The sequence below is a fragment of the Daucus carota genome, chromosome 4 (genome assembly GCF_001625215.2).
Source record: "Daucus carota subsp. sativus chromosome 4, DH1 v3.0, whole genome shotgun sequence".
Lineage (NCBI taxonomy): Eukaryota > Viridiplantae > Streptophyta > Magnoliopsida > Apiales > Apiaceae > Daucus > Daucus carota.
The window spans coordinates 30382716-30407882 of NC_030384.2; the positions used below are offsets into that span (position 1 = coordinate 30382716).

At 33.7% G+C, this 25167-nt stretch overlaps 2 protein-coding genes across 2 annotated transcripts; both read left to right on the forward strand.

Annotated features, from left to right (window-relative positions):
- Positions 1 to 4514: 4514 nt before the first annotated feature.
- Positions 4515 to 13379, forward strand: LOC108217200 (protein ALP1-like). The gene is made up of 2 exons (XM_017390044.2): positions 4515 to 4671; positions 12328 to 13379. Exons 1-2 carry the CDS (start codon positions 4515 to 4517, stop codon positions 13377 to 13379), a joined length of 1209 nt encoding a protein of 402 aa, XP_017245533.2.
- A 1417-nt stretch (positions 13380 to 14796) lies between these two features.
- LOC108217201 (protein ALP1-like) lies at positions 14797 to 23332 on the forward strand. Its single transcript, XM_064092161.1, has 2 exons — positions 14797 to 14950; positions 22219 to 23332. The coding sequence occupies exons 1-2, from the start codon at positions 14797 to 14799 to the stop codon at positions 23265 to 23267; spliced, it is 1203 nt and encodes a 400-aa protein (XP_063948231.1). The 3' UTR covers positions 23268 to 23332.
- Positions 23333 to 25167: the final 1835 nt, after the last annotated feature.

The window sequence follows — 25167 nt, forward strand, 5'->3', positions numbered from 1 at the left end:
CATTTCAGAGAGGATAATAAATGTAAAATAATATGTCTTTTGGAGCGAATTTTAAGCTCCGACCAGTCGATAGCTGTCAATTTAAAACAGAAAATTTCCATTTTCGCCCCTAAAACAGGTTATTCAAAATGTCACAATCTTAGACATTGGTTTTCGGTGCAAACAAACGTCACGAGTTGACTTGGTAAGTCGAATGACATTTCGTAAGCATATGCGAAAAGAAAATATCCTTTCAATTTGTTGATTTAATGCTATGAAATTTAGGGCCGGTTTGTTTGCCAGAACTTTTGGCTTCTGCTTTTCTTGATCCGTTTGTGTAAATGGGTAGAAGCACGTTTAAGAAGATGAGATTCCTATCTTCTCTCTCACAGCTTCTGTTTTTTTTTCAAATACTTTATTAACTTATTTATTTCTCACTTCTGCTCCACTTCTCTGATTTAAGCAAGAAGTCACTTGTTTTAAGTTTTCCTAAACGGCCCCTTAGTAATTGAGGTAAAAGCTCAAAATTAATAATAACTATATATGCGAGTAGAAATATAATGTCCTGCCAGACCTATCAAACCGGAAAACGAATCACAAAATATGTTATGTACTCCCTCTGTTTTTTTTTATATCACTTTTGATTTGGGCACGTAACTTTAGGTGGGTTGACCGGATAGTAAAAATTATTATTTTTAAATGATTTTTGTTGTGAATTAAAATTTTGATTACATATTTTTTATTTAGAAAAAATTTAAAAAATAATATTTTTAACTACCCGATCACAGCACTTAAAAAGTGTGTGCCAAAAAGTCAAACATAAAATATTAAAAAACAGAGAGAGTATATTCTTATTGTCTCTGTAGTATTTCTGTTTGTTATATATACTGTAGACACAAACACCTTTAATAGACCTACTAGCTTGCTGCTTGAATCGACATCACATTTTTTTCTTGAAATTCTTAATAGCAAATCTAGTTTCAATTTACAACATACACACATTCATTTTATTTATATTCTTATAATCTCTTTACTATTTCCTTGAAGTCGCATATGTAAATTCTCAAGGGAAGGGCATTGCAGAGGCCGACGTGAGGACGGGGGGTCTAGTACGGAGTCCGAATATTCTGAACTCCGCCCACCACCTAATATTAGATCTAAAGACAGGGGTCTAGTATGGAGTCCGAATATCCTGAACTCCGCCCACCACCTAATATTAGATCTAAAGGCGGTCCTGTGATCGAGGGTTGAACGTTTGTAGTAAATGTAAGAAACAGTGTAGCTTTTGTAGCTTCTATACGATGGCATGGAGCCATAAACAAACTTTTGTAACAAATATTTACATTTTGGCATTTTCTGTATGAATATGTCGTTGCGTGTTTATGAATATGTTTACATTTTGACATTTCAAAAGTTTGATTACATGTTTGAGCAAGTTTATATGTGTGTGTATTTTTGGATGCCAAAATAATGGCGAGAAACTAGGATAAACAATAAGTACAAAAATCAGGGATCCCAAACTTACGACAGAATTATTAATTAGGGATTCCAAACTTACGGATATTCTGTTGTAAGTTTAGAAAAAAAATAGCTAGTTGGGACCCATCCTTAAAGTGCGACACTTTTTCTGTCACGTGGTAACTATTTTACGACGAAAATATTATATTGTAAGTTTAGAAAGAAAATAGATAGTTGGGACCCATCCTTAAAGTCCAACGTTTTTTCCATCGCAAGGTAACAATTTTACGATAGAAAGTTTTATGTCCTAAGTTCATAAAGAAAATAGCTAGATGGGACCCATCCTTAAATTGCGACGTTTTTTCCGTCGCAAGGTAACAATTTTACGTTAGAAAGTATTATATCGTAAGTTCAGAAAGAAAATAGCTTGCTGGGACCCATCCTTAAAGTGCAACGCTTTTTCGGTCGTAACTTTTGGGTGGACCCCACCCTTATATTAAATTACGACGCAATTGTTATCTTGTGACTAAATTTATACATGCGATCAAAACTTGAACTTAAGACGCGGGCAAAAGCGACGGAAATATTTCGTCATAATAACTACCATTTACGACGGATTTAGTATTAAAATCCGTCGTAAAAACCCCAGTTTGTTGTAGTGAACTAACTAAGTTTGTTAGATTTTTTTTATAATATCTCTATTGTGTAATTAAGGGCGAGTTTGATATTGCTGTTGCACAGCTTATTGGTCAGAACAAGACATAAAACTGTTTCATAAATCAAAATCAACTTAAACTCAAAGTTGTCTCCCATGCTTTAGGAAAAACTGTTTTTCATCTTTTGTAGCATCCACCACACATGAGAAACCAAGGGCATGTGTGATCAAAAGAAATTAGATAATCAAACATCAATCTATTAGTTAAAACTGATGTGATAACGAACATAGACAACGGCCGAAAATCGATGTCTAATGACTGTCACATAGACATCACCAACAGCAACATCGGTTGCAATGGTCAATAGACAACGGCTAAAAATTGATGTCTATTGACAAATTTCTAGTAGTGAAGAATTGCTAAAAATTACTGCACAAAGACGACCTCTAGAAATTAGTGAGCATAAAAAGCAAAATCGATCTTAGTAATGTTATGTTTGGCTGCTTGGTTGGCAAGTTGGGGTTTGAAAACCTTGGACCGGAAGATTTGGATGATCTTCAAAGGTTGCTGCTTGACGGATTATTAGATCAAGATTAAAACAGGATATACATAGATACATAAAGTGATTTTGATAGATTGGTTAAAGAAGAGAGCAATATATGTTTAAGAGCCTACTAGAATAATAGAGAAGCTCATGACGTATCATGAAGAGTGTAAAAGCTTCCTCAAGAATCCAGGGTGTTCTCTGTATGTAGTTATGGATCTATAGTAAATTCTGGAAAAATCATATCAGTCTATAATATTGGAATGCTCCAGAATTGACTAGGGATGTGGATGCCTAGAATCTTCCTAAGTGGGAAGAGGTAGTGGACCAGATAAAAGTCTTTGCCAATATGGTCAAAGTGTGGAGACTGGTGTTGGCAGCTACAAGCAGTACCTTTACACCATCTGCTGAGGAGGAATGCTGGCGGTGGAGTTCGATGAATTGGTGAGATTTGAGAAAGGTGTTAAATGATCTTGATACACATTTCAATTGGCTTAAGTGTTTTGATTGGAAAGCCTATCAGGATTCTGGTGTTGATTTCAGGTGGTAATCTCTCCATATATAGCTATCACCTTTAAAATGGTAAGGTCGGTTATAATTTGCCCAGCTAAACCTTGCAAGAGATTTTATACTGCTCTTAAGGGACCTGTGCATTAAAGTTAGATTGTATATAGATATGTTTTGGATCTGAAACTCCTGGATATAATAATGTATTCAGATTTAAGTAAAATTTAGGCGTAGTTAGTTGCGATTTTAATTTGTTAACTAAATTTAGACCGGATTCAATTAAGTTTTTGAAAGTTTTGGAGCACACAATCTAAAATTGAAGAATTCATTTAAACTTCATGTGATTTTAATGTGAATTTTAAATGAGCTTGAGCATATTCAACTGAATTGTTAGCTATATCACGGCAGATATTGAGTAAATTAAAATGTATGAGGTTAAAACAGTGCAAGTATGGTTCGATTATACTAATTTGATATTTGAATTCTAAAATAACGTTGGAGATTACTTTATTAGCTTAAAAAACAAGTTAGATATATACCAAAAAACAAGTAATGTAACATTAGCAAATTGAATTGTCCTAATTATGTTGGTCAATCTGGAGATCAAGGAATGAGCTGGTCTGGAATCAAACAACGACGGTTAATTAACAGAACAGTAGCAACAGCAATGCAGTATCTTACACAATGGAATATAATCCAGTATCGTTTGTGACTCCTCTTCAACCTTCATTCGAGGGAGATGGAGCTACCAAATGGGTTAAGCCCCAACCAAACGAAGTTAAGATATCTGTTGATGCAGCTGTGTTTGAGGACCGTGGTGGTGTTCGTTTCAGATTAGTGGCTAGAAACTCTGAAGGGATGTTGATTAAAGCAAGGTCATTCTTTTATCCTCAGTTAGTATCGCCAGTTCTCGCTGAAGCAATGGCATCAAAGAAGCCTTAAGCTGGATGGATAACAAGGGCAATGGTAGGCAGACTTTTTTAAAGTTAACAAAATAAAATTATGGTTAAAATTCATAAACATCTTATTTATTAGTTAAAATATTCAAGCATAATAATTATAATAATTAAAAGTTAAAATAGTGCTATTGGAAAGAAATTTCTTTACCAATTTCCTAATAAAAGAATAAGGATCTTTCTGGTGTGTGTCACATGTACACATTATACACTAAATTTAATGAGTTTATTGGATTTTAATTGGTGGGCTTGATGTAAATGTAGGGGCCCAAATAAAAGGGGCACGTGACTTTATTATAAGTTTTGCCTAGATCATCACCCTTGTAAAAGTCTGCTATATATCTCAGCGGCACAATACAGATATTACTAATTTCTTTACAAATTTTGCAAGTCTGTACATACAGTTGTCTGCAGATGGCACCACCTTCGAAAGGGTTGACGAGAAAGGGGAAACAAGAGAAGGAGTTTACTGAGGAGGTTGAAAAGAATGCTGGCCCTAATTTTCAGGCTTCTCTGCCATCTGGATCTGGGTCCTTCAATTGGTGGGACCAATTCTCCAAGAGGCTTCGTGGTATGTATGTATGTTTGTTGAATTGATATATCGCTGTACAACTTAATATAAACCTAGCAAGAGTAGACCACCACCACAACCTTATAGTTTGAGACTTTGAGTATATTGGGATTTCCAATTCTCATTTTAGATCCTTAATTGGGTGTTTTTCAAAGATCGATGGTATTGAATCGGGTGATGGGTTATGTCTATCTTAATAAATGTTATCTTATTAAATGCTAGAATGCATCACACCTCATTTCAGAGATAGGAGTGCAATGATAATAGTTGAATTAAAATATTTTATTATTAAATATTATCTTTTTTCTCAAAGAATTATTAAATATTATCTTATTAAATGCAAGATGCATGACACCTATTTCACAGAAAGAGCTACAATTAAAATAATCAAATTAAAATATCTTATCAAATGTTATCTTATTAAATATAAGAATGCATCACACCTCATTTCACACATAAGACTACAATAATAACAATAATTGAATTGGAATGGAATGGAAGAGTAAAAACTTCACTAACAATTTATGAGTTCCAACTCAATCAAGAATAGCAAATCAATATAAATTAGAAATTGTCGAAGAATGTGGAAAATGAAAAACAATTTAATTATATAAAAAATTTCAATAAATCATTTTAATTGGATTCATGAATAGGAAGATAACAATAGAGAGTTCTAGTAATACCAATGTTATTGTGCCATAGATTATACTTTAAAAAAGAGAAATCCGTAATTTACAGTACATTTTTCAAAGACTCTAAAATTGAAAGGATGAGAAGAATTCTGTAAGTACTTATGATAGATGAATTTGTAAAGTTCAAATGTTTTTGAAGAAATCATGGTTAAGAGTTGTCCATATCAGTTGTAAAATTCCAATAATAGACCATGTGTAAGATCCAAACCGGACAATATCATATACTATTTTGTAGTTATGACTAGCCTAACATTCTGAATACTTATTAATGTAGTAAGAGGAACAAAATTATACAATGAAAATTATCTAAACTCAATTTTGTTATGATAAAAAGTCAAGATAATTAGAATATCTATTATAATTGATAAAATTTAGAATTAACAAGCTAACATAGTCTAAAGCCAATAATATCATATACTATTACCGATTTATGGTCAGCCTAGCATTCCCAACAATAACTCTCAATCATATAGCAAGAGGAACACAATTAGACAATAAAAATTATCTAATCTCAATTTGTTTATAATAAAACAAATTAAGATAATTCAAAGATCTCCTATAATTGATAAAATTTAATATTAACAATCCAACAAAGACATAGATGTGAACTTTCAAAAATGTAAGAAATCAACTCAATTAATAATCAATTAACAACAATTTCAAGTTAATAGATAATAAAAGTTTATAGATTCTTCAATGGGTATAAATAAAGAGGATGTTAGAAGCCTTTCTAACTCATATTGTTCAACATAATATTAATTTTACGATATTTAATAACGTAATGAGGACCTAATTTTGAAGGCAACCACACAAAGAAATTTTGAACACACTTACATTAAAATTTGAATAATATGGACTTTGACATATGTTGTACATAAAAAACCAAGTTTATAAAATGTTAAGTAAAGAAAAATAACTAATTAATAGGAATATTATTATTATTTTTATGAAACAACCGAATTACTATAAAATTCCAATGTCCAGTTTCTACATGCATAGATTAAACAAATATTATACATGTCATAATAATGGATAGAGAAAAGTGTAAAATCCTTCATCCTAATGAGTTGATAACACAACTGATCTCTTCTAAAACTTTGTTCAATTGCAAAAACTGATAATACTTTAACTTTTGTATATAAAACTAATTTTAGAGATTCATTTAAAGAAAAGTCTTCATGAATCTCATTTGATTGAAAATTGTGGTTCATAATATATGTGGATTATATTGAAAAATAACTATATATCTAATGAGACAGATAGGCAATAACATCAAATATCATATATGGATCAATACAAATTGTACTATGTTTTCCTCCTTGAACAAATTTTTAACAACTAATGAATGTTAATCATTAACAAATACATAATATACATTTATTGTCAATATTGTACAATTTAAAGATTCACTCACCAATATAATCTTCTCATTGATGGCCCAAGTGTTCTCTCACCAATTAAATTTTAGTACAAAGGCATTTGACTCATTTGACCTTATCATATCTCAGATAGATCCATCTCGGTACTAGACTCATAATTATTCTAAAAGTCAACCTCATCAAATGGGAAAATTATTAATCAAAAACCTTTCACGTCAATGACACAAGTTTTAAATATATTTTCTAATGTCAGAATAATAGACTCAATTTCACCATGAGAATATAGATGGTATGCAATACTAAAACTTAACATGGTCCTCAAAATTTATAGGCAATTATTTCAAAATTGTGAAGTAACTCGTGCAACTATGTTTAATTCAATTGTATTTTAGATATAATACGATTTAGGTGAGATGTATGATGATTTACTCAATGTGTCACATATAAAATAAATAAAATCAAACCATTTGAGTATGGAAGGAAATCAAAACAAATTCTTAGATATGTTATCTAATTTATGCAATGAAAATTTTAATGCTCAACTAACCTAGAAGGTCTTTGATGCACAATCTTTAGGTGTTGACAAAGTAAATATCTTACATTTAATTCAACTCAACTACATCCATTTCATATATGGCGAAAAAGAGTGTCAAGTCTTGATATATACTCCGAATATAACATATGCTCATTAGTAAATGATGCATCTATAACTCTTAAAACTTCATGTTCAGAACATCTACTACTTTGTTAACCTCTTATAGCTCATACAAAATATTACAATCATAATATTTATCAACTTTAAGTTGCAATGTTGCCTTAATTAAGTTCTTCGAGAGTGAATTTATATTAAAGACTTTGGTGATAAGAACAAATATTAAAAGTTTCTACAATTATAGTGTCTCCATAAAAGAAAACACAACTACAACTAAATCAAGATCATATATAAAATAATATTTTATTAAAGAATAAGCTATATTGGTTGACAAGAAATTAACCTCCCATTTTGAATCAACACACAACTGAACCCAAACTTGAAAGCATCATATTAGCTAACTTATAGCTCATACCCAAGCATAAAATACACACTTGAGCTCAAATTAATTTTTCATTAATTTCTATTATGTTTTCTCATTAGCATAAAAATAAATGAATATCACATAATTTTATGTCAATTGATTAAGTGGTAAGGTTATTATTAGAAATCCTTTAACAAATTGGTTATAATAACGTGCTAATCCGAAGAAGTTGCAAAACTCTATGACAGGTTCTTGGTCTAATCTAATTCATTATTGATGAAATCTTTCTAAATCAGCCAATAAGGTATCTTTAGTAATTAATTGTAAAAATGGAACTTGCTCCGATCAAAATTCATATTTACAAAATTTAATATATAAGTTGTGATTAATTAAAAAATATGGCTAATAAGAATGTCAAGTGTCTTTCATGTCCATCCTTATGTAAATTTGTCAATTTGCAAACTTTAGGAGTCGTTTTATCAATTTGTAAGTTGTAGGGGCCTTTTGGTTAGTCTGTAAACTGTAAAGCTATTTTATCAGTTTTTAAACTACAAGGGCTATTTTGTAAGTTTTTGAACTGCATAGTTTAAATTGTAAACTATATAAAACTTAACCATTTTGCACTTTAGCCACCCAAAATCTATAAGAGACGCGGGAGCGCGACCACACTCAGGTCGACTTATTCATTATTTCTTTCACCGAGTTGAAACTACCTTGGGACTAGGGCTTCAATTGGTACAGGGATGATGCTTATTCCTTTATTTAATCTTTTAGTCATTATTTTAAAATAATAATTTTTAACTAAAATTAATAATGTTTGATAATATTTTTTGGTTAAACATTTTGTCCATATTTTTATTTTTTTAGAGGTCTCTCACTCGGATATAATTTCACTTAAATATTCCAACCGAGATTTTATTATTATACAATAATAATTTTTTTTGACTTTATTTAGGCTTTAATTGTTTTGGTAGTATGCACCACAATTCCTCCCAGATCGATAGACTGGGGGCTCAACTGAGCTTTTTTCGAGCTCGCCTGTTTTATGACTTATTTTTATGAAATAATTTAATTAATTATTTTCTAATTTTAAGAATATTTTGTATCCTCCATTAAGGATCCACGACTATTTATGGACCTCTTTTGAAGTGCAAATTGAAGCAATCTTGAAATGGATTGAGGGTCAATATATCTAGACTCATGCATCCATTTTCCTGGATTCTCGACGTTAAGGTCGAACAAAAATATGGATTCCTAAATCCTTGTTCCTGGATTCTCAATGTTGAGGTTAAATAAACCTATTTTTGTTCACTTAGGTTAAAGGGTTTCCACATCGATCTTGACTCATCCTTCGACATAAATTAATTTTGAATAAAGCTCGTTTTATTCACCCAGGTCAAAAAAGTTTCGGTCTCGACCTGGGTTCATTCATCTACATGAATTGAGGTCGAATTAACCTCATTTTTTTCACCCCGGTTGAAGGGTTTTGACATCGACGTTGGGCCATCCTTCGACCTAAATTGAGGTTAAATAAAGTTCGAAATAGGCACCCATATTAACGAATTTCAAACTCTCGATCCCCATGTCCACATCACCCATATTAACGAATTTCAAACTCTCGATCCCCATGTCCACATACTTGGATTCTTGATGTCGAGGTCTTGTAAACCTCAATGATACGTTTAGGTAGACAAATATCAAATGAGATTCGTCTATCCACATTCTTTGATTCTTGACATTGAAGTCTTCAAAAACTTCAATGCATGTTACATCCATGTAGACATATTTTAAACTAAATTCTCGCGTCCACGTTCATGGGTTCTTGATATCGAGGTCTTATAAATCTCATTTACTCTTTCATAAATCATATTTTTCATGCACGAAAGCATTTATTTAAGAAAGTAAGTCTAGCATTTTTTTAATAATCTCCCAATGAACTATTTGTGGGCAGGAATTATAGCATCATTTATTAATATGAGAGTATTATGCCTTACATATTCCTAACTACTGGCTTCACAAAGCCTTTTTCAAGTTACTAATAATTTGCATCATCCGACTCTTGATTAGTTTTTTGTTTCTTAGAATTGTTTTCCGAGTTTTGAAAATCCTGAGCCCTCCTTAAGATCTCTTCAGTTTTTTATACTTCTCCACTCTTTTCTGCAAGTCATTCCAGCTTTCAGGGGCCTTCTTTGCTAATGACTTTCAGAAATTGACATCTGACATTCCTGGCTGCATAGTATCATCGTTACTTTCTAATTTAGGTCGGGTCGGGACCTTCAAGGACTCCTTACGGAACCTGTTCATGTACTCCCGAAGGGACTCATTTCTTCCATGGTGGAGATTCATTAATGACACCGAGTTTTTCTCATGAGTCTTGTTTCCAATAAACTGACCTACAAAAGTGTTGCTCAGGTCTATTAACAAGGATATAGAATTTGGTGGGAGTCGGCTATACCAATATTGAGCCATCCCACTCAAAGTTTGAGGAAAAGTCTTACAGTTGATGGCCTCCGTCACCGGGTGCAACAATAATACATTCAAAAATTTTTGAACATGATTTACGGGATCACCCGTTTAATCATAAATCTTTATAGTGGTAACTTGAACTTTCAAGATATCTTTGCAACTATGATATCCTCCGTAAGTGGTGGGACTAGGTTGTCGGGGTCCCCCGATGGTAATAAGTGGAGCGTTGGTTCTCATTTCAATTTCTCCGGCTGCTCTTGCCTTCCATCGTGTTGCAACATATCTCTCTTTAGTCGGGCGATTAGTTTCTCGTAGGCTCGAATCCTATTCATATCACTTCATGTGCCTCCTTGTTGCCCTCCCTTTCGACATTCCTCGGGGACCAGAGTTGCTCTGGCTCGGGTTGTTCTGGGTCTAGTTGCTACGAACCTGATTATTCTGTTGTTCTCTCCTTCTTCGTGACGGGACATCATCCTTTACATATGTCTCGTTAGAGGACTCATTATCTGTGTATCATTCATAGTACCCCCTATCATTTAGTCTTATTCCAAGATCATTTTGATTCGTGAATCCAGTGATATATTGGGGGGGGGGGGTCGGTGACTACAATCGTCCCGCTTGGATCAGGTCGGTTGAGTCCACTTCCTACAATAACATGTGGTCTTCAGTTTCTTCCCTGATTACAGAGGGGGTGAGATATAATGGTAGTGGAATAATGGAATCAGGTAGGGGCGTTCTCAATCACAGAGGTATTGATGTTTTGAAGCGGCGACATAATCGTGTTGAGGGTCAAGGGGACTGAGGTATGGAGTCTGGAACTCTGTGTGTTTCGGGTGTGTGCGGTGAGGGTCAGTGTAGAGGAAGGTTCTAATGCTACTGCATTTGAGGGTCCAACCCGTTAGGAGATTAGTGGAGGAAGCGACTCTATAGTGGTCATTGCGGTAGTTGTAACCCTAGTGGTAGGTGGATCTTGAGTGATGGGTGATGGTTGTGTTCCAGTGTTCTCCTAGATAGATGATGGAACATGAACTTCTAAGTGAACTGATCTTCGCGGTCGCGCCATGCTTATTTATTTTTTGCCCACAGATAGCGTCAAATGTTATAGATGAAAAACAAGGGGTGAGCTTCGTGCATTAATGGCTGCTCTCATGTCTCGAGACTAAAACGGATCCTTACGAGATGCCTATGTACCTTTACGCTTGTAGTAAAAACGTAATTCTAGTTTAGAGGGGTAAAGCCCTTTATACGTATAAATATCTCATTAGTTTGAGATAGAGTGGAAGTAGGTATTCGAGATATAATAAAATTGTTTATTGTTCATTATCTGGAGTCATTTGTGATTATTCGGGACTCTTGGCAGTCATCTCTAAGTAGTTAAAATCCATGTAGAACTCTTAGAGAAGGTTCTTGATCTTTAATTTCGAGTAGCTTGGCTAGAAGTTTGGGCCCTCACGAGGTTGGGGCCTCGCGCCTTGACAACCCACGTACCTCAACAGTGGATGTCAATTGGGCTTCTATTAAGCTTGACTAATTATTTACAAAAATAATTAATAAATTAAATATGGGCCTTAATAAGTGGACTTTTTTCCTTTTGGGCCTTTATTGCTCATAATATCTTAGCGCCCATGTCATTAGATATCTTATTTTTTGCTTTAATACCTTATATTAAATTAATACCACTAATTTTAAAATTTCCAGGTCTTCACTAAAAGCTTTAATTTGATATTATGAAATTTTATGTAGTTATTGAGTTTTGTCGAACTTGTAGCTGATTATTAATTTGTTAAGTCTTATATGATATTTCATGATCATGATGTTTCTTTGCAGGGATCGTCTCAATTATATTACCATGTGTTAGCCCTTAATTGCTATATATATGACAATGTATTCTGACTTGTGAATTGCACATGTTTGGAATGAGTTACAAGAAATGTACATAGTTTTGCATATGACTGGATGGTACACGAACTGAATAGGAAAACGTAGGATAAAGTTGCACACTAGTGCATCTGCAATTTAGAAATTCATCAACAAGTCTATATGTATAACCTATTTCCAAGTGTAAAGGTTTGAGACAACTGTCCACTTTGTATGGTATTGCAGGGTCATTGTCTAAATCAGTGGATTCAGCTAATTTTGAATTAGTTTTCAAGATGTCGAGAAGGACTTTTAAGTACATTTGCTCACTTGTGGAGGATGCGATGATAGCAAATTCCTCAAATTTCACTGACCTTAATGGGCAGCCTTTAGCTCTTGAGGATCAAGTAGCCATTGCTCTGAGAAGGTTGAGTTCTGGTGAATCAATACAAACTGTCGGTCATTCCTTCCACATACACAAAGCAACTGTCAGTAACATAACTTGGAGGTTTGTGGAAGCTATGGAAGAAAATGCAATCCACCATATCCAGTGGCCTTCAACTGGAGCTAAGATGACAGAGGTGAAGTCGAAGTTTGAGAAACTCGGAGGACTCCCAAATTGTTGTGGTGCGATTGACACCACGCACATCAAAATGCGTCTACCCACAAGTAAGACCGAATCAAATATGGCCTGGTATGACAAACAGAAAAACCACAGTATGATCCTGCAGGCAATCGTGGACCCTGATATGAGATTCCTTGATATTTTTGCTGGGTGCCCGGGATGTTTAAGCGACTTCATTGCATTAAAAGAATCAGGTTTCTTCAAACTTTGCAACGAAGGAAAGAGGTTAAATGGGGAAACAGTGAAACTTCCAGAAGGAACAGAGCTCAGAGAATATATTGTCGGGGATCTAGGGTTTCCCTTGTTACCATGGCTCTTGACTCCATACAGAGGAAAAAATCTTCCTGAAAATCAGGCAAGCTTCAATAGGAGGCACACTGCTACATGGGAGGTGGCACAAAAGGCCTTATCACTGCTGAAGGATACATGGAAGATTATTGATGGAGAGATGGGGCAACGAGATAAAGATCGGTTACCGGAAATTGTTCTTGTTTGCTGCCTGCTGCATAATATAAGCATCGATTTGAATGATGAGGTGCAAAAAGAAATTCCCATCACTTATGTCAATGACCCTGAATATCGTCAGCAAATTTGTGATTCAGTTGATAACGCTGCTGCTGGTATGAGATCGGAGTTATCTCTTTATCTCTCTGGAAGGGTGCTGCCAGAATAGCATGTGCTCTCTTTAGAGCATTCCTTTTGTTGAGTCTCTGTTAAGCCAATTATAGTTCAGATACATCTTTGGTGACTTGATCTGGTTTTTTAATGTAGGTGTAAGAGAAAAAATATTATGGCACTGTGTGTATGTAGGTGTCGGGGAAGAAAATGATGGCTGTGTGTGTGCTCATTTCAAAACCTATTCTCAAATATTGTTGAAGATTTATCTTATAACTATGTTATTTATACTACCTTAACTACCTTATGACCCCTCTTTAAATAAATATTTTAAATTTATTATATATTAAAATTATAATATTTTTTATTTAATTACATTATCATTTTTGATATATTTATTTAAATTATTATAGTTTAAATATAAATTTTATCCTTTATATTATATTTGGTGACTTTTAGTATCTTAAATGTAGGTGTAATGGGGAAAAAAATGGTGGTACTTTTTGTGGACATGTAAAAAGCTATTCTCAATTATTTCTCAATTTCAAGATTTATTTTATAAATATTTTATTTATATATTGTACATGATAACTGAATGGCAGTGTAATATGTACGGAATTCAAATTGAATACCGACATATATATTCATTAATTAGTCGTGTGGGTTATGTATTAGATATTTCTATATTTTTTTATCTCAGATAAACTCGTTATTATATTTATATCCATTTAAATCTAACGATCCACACAAAAACTCCTTAAAATGTGTAATAAAAATAGAATACTAATAAAGTGGAATGTAGTAATAGTTTTACATTTACTATAACAATAATATCATAAAAGATAATAAGAGAATAACCTAAAAGAATAGTAAATCAGTTTCGAAATAGAATAAAATGTTTGATCGGATCATTTTTCAAGATATCTTGCCAATTATCTTAATTTTAGGAGTAATAAATTGTGTATAAGTTCCTATAATTGCATGAATTATAACATTCAAAATTATTGATTATTTTATTAAATATAACATTTTTTGAATTTCTTGGATAAAATTTATGGGTTATACATATTTGAGATTTTGGAAGACTCGTAAAAATTTCTTTCAATTTTGTTGAAGTCAACTCGAGCTATACATGAACTTTTTCAAATATATGTAACATAAAATAAAATATAATATTCCAAAATTCATAAATATTTTATCTATTACTTGAAATTTTACCAAATAGGCATAAAACTTATAATAAATAAAAGTTAAAATTATAATATTAGAGAGAGCCTTTTACCAAATACTCTAACAATAAAATAAAAGGTGAATTAGTATAAGTTTAGCTTAGGGCACAAGACGCGGACCCTCACTTGTAAAAGTCCAGTTGTATCTCAGCGGCGGCACACTACAGATATACTAATAAACTTCATCTCCAAGACCTTGAATTCTGTTCCTAAATTTCGCAAGTCTATACATTTAGTTGTCTGCAGATGGGACCTTCGGAAGGGTTGACGAGAAAGGAGGAACAAGAGAACGATATTACTGAGGAGGTTGAAAAGAATGCTGGCCCTAATTTTCAGGCTTCTCTGCCATCTGGATCTGACTCCTTCAATTGGTGGGATCATTTCTCCAAGAGGCTTACTGGTATGTCTCTTGAATTCTCACTCTAGATTGTGAATTGCCACTTTTTCGATAATTGAAGGTATGGAATTGGGTAATGGCTAATTATGTGTATCTTATAGATCTAAGAATGCATCCCATCTCATTCAAGAGAGGTTCGACTATAAGAGCAAACCTTCATAATTTATGAGTTCTAGATCATTCAAGAGTAGCAAATTAATATTAACTAGACACTAGACATTAATTTTCCAAGAATGGGGAAATGAATCACACAATTCAACAATGGAAAAAATATCAATGAGAATTCAGTAATTTAATTGGGTTTATGAATAGGAAGAGAACAATGCACACTAATACCTTGTTTTTGCACCATAGAATATAATTATAATAAAGAGAAAAATTGGAATTTATACTACATCAATGAAGGATTTCAAAATTACAAGGATAATAAGTATTCGCTAACTATTCATGGCAGATGTAATTGTAGAGTTCAAGTAATGTTGCAGAAATATAATTATTCCAAACAATATAGCAAGGGAGCTCTCTTTTAAAAGTTGGTGATTAATTACGATTAATCACTGATTAATTCGTGTTTTGTAGCTCGTCGAAGTGATTAAATATCTGATTATAATTTTATTAATGATCATCCGGTTAATCCCCAATCAATCCAATTTATCCCCTATTAATCCTTGTTCCTTATCTTCACCAATTAAGCTACAAGTAAAAACTGCAAGGGAGACACAATTAGAAATGGTGACTAGGTGATCTCAATTTAATTATAATACAAATCCAGATATTAAGAGCTCTTTCATGATTGATAAAATTTATGATTAACAGTCTAAGCATATTTACAAACATGTAGGAAATCAACTCAATTTTATAATCAATTGAAAACCATTTCAAGTTGGTTTAGACCACAAAAAAGAATATAAATTCTTGAATGGGTATAAATGAGAAATAAAGAGAATGTCACAAGCCTTCTTCACCTCTATATCATCAGTAAAATTTGAAATTATAATGAATTTTATAACATTAAAATGCAATGGGGACCTAAATTCAAAGGCTCCCAAATACTCCAATTTTGAGCCCACATATATTATTTTGAGCACAGTAGATATTATTATTGCTAGCTCTAGATAATGAAATGATCTTTAGATAATGTCAAAATTTTAAGAAAATGAATGATGAGAATTTTATTATTATTGTTTACAACACAACCAGACAAAAAAAATACACATCAAAAGATATGCATGTCCTAATCTTGGACAGAGGAAAAAGAGTGAAATTTCTTACTTTAATAAGTTAAAAGAAGTAAAGAACAATTAATTTCTTCTAAACTTTGTTCCATGTCAAAAAATAATTAATACTTTGTCTTAATAATCTTTAACTAGACTTTAGAGATTCATTTTGAAAAATATCTTCATGAATATCATTTGGTTCATGACTAAGAACTCAACTAGTTCATACTATACACTACATGAAAAGCGGGCATTTCCAACCGCCAAAATCGGTCGATTTTGAGGTCATTTCCGATCACCGACCAACCGACCACGTCGGTCTCTTTAAACCGAGTCGGGAATGACGTATCGGTCCGAAATGAGGTACATAACCAACCGATTCTGTCAGTCGTAAATGTGTTGCCATGTCCATATACACGTGGATTGTATCAGATAAATTTGGCCCACCGTTGACGTGTCATACACGTGGATTGTCTCAAAACCGACCAATGACGGTCGGAAATGTGTTGGTCGGTAAAGAAGTTCAAGGCTCAGCTGTGGGGCCCAGTTGTAAAAACGACCACATTGTGGTCGGAAATGAGTCGGTCGGAAATGCCTTTTCAGGGTCCATTGGATGAGCTTCTGGGCTAAAACCGACCACACAGTGGTCGGAAATGAGTTGGTCGAAAATGGCTTTCAGGGTCCATTGGGGCAGCTTCTAGGCTAAAACCGACCACCCAAATTGCATACATCTGGTCGGAAATGAGTTGGTCGTTTTTCTGAGTTTTAGGATATGAATTTGGTCGGAAATGTATACATCTGGTCGGTTTTCTGAGTTTTTTTTTACCATTCTTGGTCGGAAATGAGCAAATTTGGTCGGTTTTCTGGAGATAAAATTTCAAAAAAATGCAGTATTTACATTGTAAACTATACCATATCCCTGTTATTTTACCAAACCAACAATGCACATACAATATCCAATTTCAAAACCAAAATCAAGAATCATATCCATCAAAAATCAGTACGGCATAATTTAAAAGCCAACAAGCATTCATATATTTAAACAAGAACAGTTATAAAATTCAGTACGACATAAATGTTATAGCTGAACAATCAGCCAAAAGCCAACAAAAGCCAACAATCATATACGTTACAGATAAACAATCAAAAGCCAAAAGCAATGTTTTAACAAAATCAGCATCCCTACCAATAATGCATCTATCTAGGTAGCTTCATTTCAATCTTCCTCATCGCCATCAGCATCATCATCCCCATCAATGTCATTCTCCGAACTCTCACCATCCGTGACATCCTTAATTGCCTCCGCAATTGCCTGCAATAATTAGAAAATTTATATGCCATCACCATATATGTCGATCTATATGCACACTAAATTAGAAAATTTAGTACTATAATACTTATATAAACATGAAACATATACATACACTGCACACACACACACACACACACACATATATATAAACACACACACAAAAAAGTTTCATTTTCATTGCCATTTATATCCACAAACCATCAATAACTTATGAATTGCAAATTACAATCTTAATTCAGTTCAAAACAAATTTTACAATATCAAGTAACATATATATTTCAAAGGCCAAGCAACGAGGGCTTAAATACTCACACACACACACTTATCAACTTACAGCTTGGGTTCTAGCTTGTAATAAGTAATAACAATCAAGTGTTCGTTTCAATCCAACAGAAAGCAAATGTTGCAAAATTAGAGTGTAGAAACATATACATAGTATTCTCACTTAATTTTTACAAGTGTTTTTTTTGTAATTTCTGTACTTTGAGAGGTTAATCTAGTGAAAACAAGTAAGAATCAAGTGTTTAGAAGCTAGAAACAAGTAGATAACATATACAAATTAATAGATTTCAGAGAAAAAGCTAAGAGAGATATAAAACCTATAGATAGAACTCAGAATTCTAGTATATATATACAGAGAGAGAAAGAGTAGAAAATTTAGAGAGAGAAGCAGTTGGTGGAACCAAGTCCGTTTTCTAATATTTCATTATGCATAATCCAGGATTACATCTACTATAGGTATTTATAGACCTGGATTACATCTACGATTTAGGTATATATTGCAGCAGATAAACGGGTTTAGCAGAACAAGAAATATCCTGGTATCAGTATTGGTTGACTTTTAAATGTTATATATAATGGTGAAGAAGCAGCAGATAAACAGGTCTAGCAAGAGTGTAGAAATGTAATGTGTAATAGACAAAAGGCACGAGGGTAGGGAAAGGCTCTCATAACCCTTAGTGTATAACACTGAAGCATGGTCTGCTGTAATTATACTTTACGTCTTCTTTATCAAATTTGAATTAATAACTCTACTAATCAACTATAAATCATATCGGCCAAACACGGGGATCATGGTCTAACTTAACCCAGACTGCAACTTTTATCTGAAAACAGTGAATTATTTTTTTCTCAATCACATATTTTTCTTGAAAAACAGTAAATTTCTAGTTATAATTAATCTCCCTGGCCACAGAATTAGCTTGTTTGATTCCAGCAATAACCTTAAAACATTGATATAACATGCATCTTAAGTTCATACTTAGGAACTACAAAAGTGCAACCTGCAGAAATAAGCATTATTCTAATACTGATGAACAAAAAAACAGGGGGGCAAGTAAGAAGCATCTTAAGTTCTTAACAAAGAAAACTATACTGAGCACGGCAAGTAACTAACTTCTACAAGGGATCACTAGACTGATATAAACGCCAAGTGACATCGAGTTTAAAACCTCTATCAAACAGGAAGCCACAATTATTATCTTAGAAATTAATCAAACAACTGGAATATACTAATCCTTTTTAGAAATCCTATGTCTGTAATTATGTTCAGTGTAAAATGCAGCATATTTATTGATTCATACTATACGCTTATGAGGAAAATAAATGAAGCTGAAACATATGGTTCAAGAGAGAGTCGAGACTAACGCTATCCTACCAATGTCCGAAGTTACCAAAACAGAGAGACCTTTATGAGGATCATAACACTGTCTTGTTATAAAATGTGTAAACAAATATGAGAGATACTCAGGAGGACAATAGACTCGAGACAAAAGTGAAATGTAGATTCTGAAACTGGTTTACGAGCAACTTGCAAAATTAACAACCTAATAAGGACCTGGCAATTAAATTCCTTAACACACAACCTAATGAGGACCACTCTTTCCCATTCCTCATTGCTTAATTTCAGTGTTGTATTTGTGTTACCTGATCAAATACACGAGCATAAAGCAAGAGCATAAAATAACTCTCAACTATATATATGCAACCCATACCCAAATGCCCTCTACACCAACACAAACTAAACCCTAACTGATACACCCAGAAAATCTAAACCCTAACTGATACACCCAGAAAATCCATGCATAGGCATTTTACAAACACAAACACAAACTAATTTGCTATAATTTACACAAACAAAAACACAAACACAAACTAATGTACACAGAATCTCATAAAACAGATCAAACAACTAAGACAACTAATATAGAGCCGTATTAAAGGACATATAAACATATATAAACCACATTAAAGCAACTTTGAACAAGATCAAACAACTAATATAGAGCCGGATTAAAGGACATATAAACATATATAAACCACATTAAAGCAACTTTGAACAAATTGATGATATACAGAGAGATACGAAACCCAAAAAAAGAGAGAGGGAGGGAGGGAGGGGGGGGGGGAGACGGAGAATCATGAGGGAGAGAGGGGGGGGGGGGGGGGGCGACGGAGAATCGAGAGAGGGAGAGAAGGGGCGTGTTTTAACTTTTGCCAAAATTGAACCGGGAAAGTATACTCCGGGTATTGAACCCGCAACCTCAGCCTTGTTATAAAATTGAAGGAACTTAAATATAAACCTACATCTATTTTACAAAATTAAATAACTAGAAAATCAATTTTTCATTATAATATTCCTTCAACTAATGTTCAAAATTATTGATTTTAAGGACCAATATAAGTTGAGTAATTATATTCATATCCATACGGTTGGATTATTTAAATAAGTTATTTATTTTTTTAAAAAAAATAACCCCCCGTCAATACTTAAGTATCACAACCTAATATTTTCGCAATAATATGTAAAACAATAAAATCCTATTGACTTGATTTTTTGTATATAACTACGATGAGTACTTAATTTACGATCCATACGGTTGGATCGCCTAAAAAACAAAATTTCTTTTTTTGTAAAAAAAATAACCCTACATCCATATTTAAGAATAACATAACATTTTCGCTATAATATCTTAACAGATTAAGTCCCACTGACTTATTTTTGGTATATAACTACAATGAGTACTTAATTTACGATCCGTACGGTTGGATCGCCTAAAAAACAAATTTATTTTTTTGTAAAAAAATAACCCTACGTCTATATTTAATTATAACATAATATTTTCGTTATAATATCTCAACGGATAAAATCCTATTGATATGATTTTTGGTATACAACTACTATGACTACTTAATTTACGATCCGTATGGTTGGATCGCCTAAAAAACAAATTGATATTTTCGAAAGTATAAACCCTAGGATAACTTCTGATAAAATCCAAACCCTCAACTCCGACATTCACTGCAATGCATGACTCGTAACAGAATAGCATCTTTTTAATTTTTTTATATTTTTCTTCTTTTGCTATCATGATTAGTACCTTAAATTATACCATATCACAAAGATTCTACATTTTTCTGCTGTTTGAATAATTAATTTGAAATTAGTTAGTCAGTATTTATATTTTGTAATGGAAATAAAAAAAATTAAAACTCAAATATTAAGTGATGAATAATTTTTTATTAATTTAGTAACTGACTAAAAGCTAGTTTCAATTTTATTTTTTTTTAAGCTTACTTAGCCGAATAATTTTTTTTGTTTTTCTCTCAAGTCAAAACCGACCGCCAGAGTCGTATATCGGTCGGAAATGACCGAACGAAATGGTCTGTTTTCTGCACTTGAGAATGTGGTCGGAAATGAGTTAAATTTGTTCGGTTTTCTGTGTTAAAATTATGAGTTTGGTCGGAAATGTGTTGCATGTGGTCGGTTTTCCGTGTTAAAATTATGAGTTTGGTCGGAAATATATTGAATCTGGTTGGCTTTCTGGATGTACAATGTTTTTAGTTTTTTTTTAAATAGTTTACTTAGTCGAATAGAATTTATTGTTTTTCTGAGAAGTCAAAACCGACAACCCGGGTTTTAATTCGGTCGGAAACGAAGCAGGCCATTTTCGACCGCCAAAATCGGTCGGAAATAAGCTGGGCTCCACCTCGTTCCCACTCAGCCAATCACAAGTCGACAACAAGTTAAAAGCTGACCAATTATTTTAAACAAGTTAAGGTGGTCGGAAATGACCACAACTGGTCAGAAATGTGTCGGTCGCTTTTACCGACGTGGCGTCCATGTTAGCTGAAGAACGTTGGTGAGCGGGACCCACGCCCATTATAACCGACCGATTTGGTGCGGTGGGTAATGGCGGTCGTAAATGACGCCATTTTTTACGACCGATCGCGTTTGGTTGGTAAGTCGGTCGGAAATGCCCGCTTTTTTTCCGACCACTTTGATCGGTCGGAAATTTTGGTCGGAAATGCCCGCTTTTCTAGCAGCGATATGTGGATGTAATTTATGAATTATTTGTATACCAAATGAGGAAAGAAATTAGTTTATTTGCAATGAGACCACTACATGAGTTTGGTCCTATCCTAAGTTTAATCAAGTAAGACATGTTCTATATATTAATATCACACTTTCTTTTTTGTAATTCTGGGTCTTCACTAAAAGCTTTAGATTTAAATTATGAAATATACCCTTTAATTATGTTTTGTGGCAGCTGTTCAGTAATTGGTGGGTTCTATATGTTAATTAATTATCATGGTGTTTTCCTGCAGGGAGTTGTCTTAATTATGTTAGAAATTAATTATGCATTTTAACTTGTGACTTGCCTAGGTTTGAAATATTGTACCCTATTTCCAACTCTAAATTGGTTACAGACTAATTATCTGCACTTTGTATGGTATTTCAGGGGCATTGTATGAATCAGTGGATTCAGCTAATTTTGAATCAATTTTCAAGATATCGAGAGGGACTTTTGAGTACATCTGTTCACTTGTGGGGGACGTGATGATGGCAAAGTCTTCATGTTTCAGTGATCTTAATGGAAAACCTTTGTGTCTGGAGGATCAAGTAGCAGTTGCACTGAGAAGGTTAAATTCTGGGGAATCATTACTAACTGTTGGTGATTCCTTCCAAGTACAAAGATCAACTGTTCGTAACATAACTTGGAGGTTTGTCGAAGCTATGGAACAAAAAGGAATCCAACATATCCAGTGGCCTTCAACTGGAACTAAGATGACCGAGGTGAAGTCAAAGTTTGAGAAACTTGGAGGACTCCCAAATTGTTGTGGTGCGATTGACACTGCACACATCAAAATGCGTCTCGCCATACATAAGAACAAATCTACTGAGGTCTGGTATGACAATGAGAAAAACCTCAGTATGATCCTACAGGCAATTGTGGACGCTGATATGAGATTCCTTGATATTGTCACGGGGTGGCCAGGAAGTTTAAGCGACTCCATTGCATTCAAAAGCTCAAGTTTCTTCAAACTTTGCAATGAAGGAAAGAGATTAAATGGGGAAACAGTGAAACTTCCAGAAGGAACAGAGCTCAGAGAATATATCGTTGGGGATCTTGGATTCCCCTTGTTACCATGGCTCTTGACTCCTTACCAAGGAAATAATCTTCCTGAATATGAGGCAAGCTTCAATAGCAAGCACACTGCTACACAGGAGGTGGCACAAAAGGCGTTATCACGACTGAAGCAGACATGGAAGATTATTGATGGAGAGCTGTGGCAACCTGATACAAATAGGTTACCGAGAATTATTTTTGTTTGCTGCCTGCTGCATAATATAACCATCGATTTAGATGATGAGGTGCAAAAGAATACTCCCATCACTTATGTTAATGATGCTGAATATCGGCAGCAAATTTGTGATGCGGTTGATGAGGCTGGCTCTGGTATGAGGAGGGAGCTATCTCTCTATCTCTCTGGAAGGAAGCTGCCATAATAGCACATGCACTTTACAACTTTCCTATTCAGTAACTGCTCAGATTTTTACATTTAATCCCTATTTGTGCCCTATATTAGCGTGTCTCTTTCATCATATGTTTGGTGACTTTGGTCATATGAATGTTTGTGTAATGGGATAAGAATGACTGTACTGTTTGCGTATGTCAAAGAGTCTTCTCATAAATTGCTGAAGTTTAATTTGAATGAGAATTTTATTTACAGTAAACGACAAAGTGGTGGCTGTTGTTTTCCAAATTTTACAAGATGTTGGATGGACTTTAAAAACTACTGTGGCTGGAGTTTACTTTCGTTTTTTAATAAGATGGCGGTCGTGAACCTCCGTTGATTTTCCTCCATTGAGTCCAAAAAATAAAAGAGTAAACTCCAGCCATCATCATGTAGTTTTTAAAATCCAGCCAACATCTTGTAAAATTTGGAAAACTACAACCACCATTTTGTTGTTTACTCTTTTATTTATATGTTCTACAACTTCATCCTGGCAGCTAAACTGGCAGAGTAAAATCTGTTGCGGATTCGAAATCGGATCCCAGCTGGCAAGAAACATACGTGACATATGTTCACTGCTTACTTACGTAGGTTATGTATACTCAAAGAGATAGACAATATGTAAGTATCCAAAAAGAAATTAGCATTCCTTAATATCAGTAATTGTAGTAACATGGTTAACAACACAGTTTATTGGTAAGAAACATAATAAAAACACCTGAATCCAAGCATTTTAGTGGGTGTGAACTTGGAGGGAGTAGTAGTTTCTTGAAAGCCAAAAATCATTTAAACACCCTCTTCGTCATTTATAGCAACCCAATCATATACGGGCACTAGCTACTTAACCGTTAAGACATGGAACTATACCACTGTGAACATTATGTCTCTTGAATCATTAATACAGATGCATTTGTTTCCCTCAACAACGATACCATTCATCTAAGCAATCCTATATATCTCAAGCTTTGAAAATGCTCCTACTAATAATTAAATCCATACATTAAAACATGAAAAATGCTTGGTGCACATAATTGTGTACAAAATTTTGTACATAATGACATGTGTTGAGTTTTAATTGGAATGGGCCCCTATATTCACATCAACCACCCACAATTAAAACATTCAACATCAATTGTCATATTATTATGTACACAATTATGTGCACCTAGCACTACTCTTAAAACATACCTTATTATATTTCCTTAATCCAGCTGGTTCGATATCTACATTCCCCCCATTTCTTATGAGATCAATCTTCACTACAAGAAAGGCGACTATTTTTGACCGTTTTTGGTTGAAAATAAGTATTTTCGACCGCGTTCTGACGGTCGACTATAAGCTGATCGAAATTACTGGTCCGGTTGAAAATAATTATTTTCGACCGTTTTCAACCGTCGAAAATTTCTTCCTTCCCCTAGAAAACCTTTGAAGATTTTCATTTCCCACTCAAAATTATGAAAATTTGGTCGAAAAAATAAATTCGACGGCAATTTAAAACTCCCGTCAATTGCACTAACTTCAACCGTATCTAGTCGAATGTAGTTTGAAGTTTTAATACTATTTTCGACTAAAAATGGTCGAAAATACAAATTTAACCAAGTTTGGTCGAAAATAAAATTTTGACTCCACAAAAAAATTCAAATCCAAAAGGGCGGCAATTTTCCCACCACGAATTATTTTCGACCGGAACTTATTTTCGACTAAACCCATGGGCGGGAAAAAATGTGATGCGTAGCCGAATTTATGCAGTCGAAAATAAGCTTATTTTCAAACCGTTAATTATGACCAGTTTTTTTTTCGACTAGAAATGGTCGCTGTTAATATTTTTGACTGTTTATTTTCGACCAGAAACAGACGAAAATAGCTTCCGGTCAAAAAAATGGTCGAAAATA